The 2500-nt window shown below is 49.8% G+C and overlaps 1 protein-coding gene across 1 annotated transcript in view; it reads right to left on the bottom strand.

Annotated features, from left to right (window-relative positions):
- Window positions 1–2500, bottom strand: part of hipk1b (homeodomain interacting protein kinase 1b) — a gene marked incomplete at its 3' end in the record, with an annotated part of 25693 nt that overhangs the window by 1284 nt on the left and 21909 nt on the right. Inside the window, exon 9 of the mRNA XM_063193389.1 lies at window positions 1205–1370. Within this exon, the coding sequence (XP_063049459.1) occupies window positions 1205–1370 (166 nt within the window). The remainder of the gene's footprint in view (window positions 1–1204; window positions 1371–2500) is intronic.

The following is a 2500-nucleotide window of genomic DNA, read 5'->3' as shown; positions in this document are numbered from 1 at the left end:
ACATTCTAAATTTCACTCGTAGGACACAATTTAGAAATCATTCTACGAACTGATGATAAATGACGCCCCTGGATCCGGATCACCACCGGATTTTTAAAAACTCCAACATTTCATCAAAGTCTGTGCATAACGTTTTGAGTTATCCTGCTGACAGACAAACAGACAAACCACTGCGGCCGGAAATCTGACCTCCTTGGCAGAGGAAACAAGATTATCTCACTGACTGTGTGTGACTGAGCATCACTAATAGAATGATATGATGAGTTGTTGCCAATGTCATGGTTGAACTGACTGGATATGCTGTAAACGGTAAATGGGCTGCATTTATATCTAGCCCCTCCCACTCCTTCCAGCACTCAAAGCACTTGACATCTATGCCTCACATTCGCCCTTTTACACACACAGCACCATCCCTAATTTGCCGGGAAAATCCCTAATTTTGACTCATTTCCCGATTTCTTCCCGATTTGACATTTTTCCCGGAAATATCCTGGATTTTTCACATTATCAAAAAACACCTTCGCTCCAGTAATTATACCATCGGCCCTGTCCGACGAGCCTTGAAGAGAGAGACAGAGGGTCTTACTTATCAAGCTACCTGCCAGAAGATTGTATGCCAGATGACAGCTCGTATTTTCAAGGAACTTCAATTCTTGATGTCACCCTTGAGCTTCATAGCGCTTGTGCGCCCACTCTTTTCCTCAGAAACCGTCAGTTCATGTAATGCATAAAACAGCCTCGGAACAGCGAATCATGCGATTAACCCAATCACCTGTTCCAGCACGAAGTTTTGCACAAACAGACAAACTTGTGCGATAAAACAACAAGAAGAAAGTCATCGCGCTCATTTCATTGTTTTGTTTTGTTTTCATTGCATTGTTTCTCCACGCTGTAAAACGTGTGCTGAGGGATTTTAGACAGGACCGTCTTTGCACGCGCGCTGTTGTGGAAAGCCGAGTAAAACGCACCGTCTCTGTCATCCCGTTGACTGTCAGAATTTGGCCTTTAGAAAATTTCCCGGATTTTGGCTTAAAATATGGGAATTTTCCCGGATTTTGGGAGCTCAAAGTTGACAGGTATGCGCAGCACTCAAAGCACTTTACATTTATGCCTCATATTCGCCGTATATGGTGTATAATTATATAATGATAAGATATGCTAATGAGATGCTAATGAGATGCTGATGAGATGCTGATGTCATCACCTGGTTGTGCTGGTTGAGTTGGCTGCTGAAGGTGACGGTGAGGTTGGGGGCGGAGCTTGGAACGGCGTTGGCGAATAGCGTCTTGCTGCTGTCGTAGGAAGTGGAGGCAGAAGCCCCACCCCCTCGCCGCTTACACAACTCCATATTCTGGAAGCACGACTTGACACTGTGGAGGAAGAGAAGAAGAGGAGAGGAGGAGAGGAGGAGAGAAGAGGAGAGGAGGAGGAGAGGAGAGAGGAGGAGAGGAGAGGAGGAGAGGAGGAGAAGAGAAGAGGAGGAGAGGAGAGGAGAAGAGGAGAGGGGAGAAGAGGAGAAGAGGAGAGGAGGAGGAGGAGGAGAGGAGAGGGGGAAGAGGAGGAGAGGAGAGGGGGAAGAGGAGAGGAGAGGAGAGGAGAGGAGAGGAGAGGAGAGGAGAGGAGAGAAGAGGAGGGGAAGAGGAGGAGAGGAGAGGAGAAAAGAGGGGAAGAGGAGGAGAGGAGGAGAGGAGAGGAGAGGAGAGGAGAGGAGGAGGAAGAGGAGGAGGAAGAGGAGAGAGGAGAGGAGAGGAGAGGAGAGGAGAGGGGAAGAGAGGAGAGGAGAAGAGGAGGAGAAGAGAAGAGAGGAGGAGGAGAAGAGGAGGAGAGGAGAGGAGAGGAGAGAAGAGAAGAGAAGAGAAGAGAAGAGAAGAGAAGAGAAGAGGAGGAGAGGAGAAGGGAAGGAGAAAAGGAGAGGGAGGAGAGGAGGAGAAGAGAGGGAGGAGAAGAGAAGAGGAGAGGAGAAGAGGAGAAGAGGAGAGGAGAAGAGGAGAAGAGGAGAGGAGAGGAGAGGAGAGGGGAAGAGGAGAGGAGGAGAAGAGAAGAAGAGAAGAGGAGAGGAGAGGAGAAGAAGAGGGGAGGAGAAGAGGAGAGGAGAGGAGAGGAGGAGAGGATAGGATGAGAAGAGAGGAGGGGGAGGAGAGGAGGAGGAGAAGAGAAGAGAAGAGAGAGGAGAGGAGAGAGGAGGAGAAGAGAGGAGAGGAGAGGAGAGGAGAGGAGAGGAGAAGAGAGGGTAAGAGGAGGAGAGGAGAAGAGGAGGAGAGGAGAAGAGGAGGAGAGGAGAGGGTAAGAGGAGGAGAGGAGGGGAAGAGAGGAGATGAGAGGGGAAGAGAGGAGGAGAAGTGGAGGAGATGAGGAGGAGAGGAGGAGGAGAGAAGAGGAGAGGAGAGGAGAAGAAGAGAAGAGGGGAAGAGGAGGAGAGGAGGAGATGAGAAGAGGAGAAGAGAAGAGGAGGAGAGGAGGAGGAGGGGGAGGAGAGGAGAAGAGAGGAGAGGAGAGTAGA

The sequence above is a fragment of the Engraulis encrasicolus genome, unplaced genomic scaffold (genome assembly GCF_034702125.1).
Source record: "Engraulis encrasicolus isolate BLACKSEA-1 unplaced genomic scaffold, IST_EnEncr_1.0 scaffold_37_np1212, whole genome shotgun sequence".
Classification (NCBI taxonomy): Eukaryota; Metazoa; Chordata; class Actinopteri; order Clupeiformes; family Engraulidae; genus Engraulis; species Engraulis encrasicolus.
The sequence above is the reverse complement of the archived record's forward strand: the minus strand, read 5'-3'. Positions and strand labels throughout refer to the sequence as shown.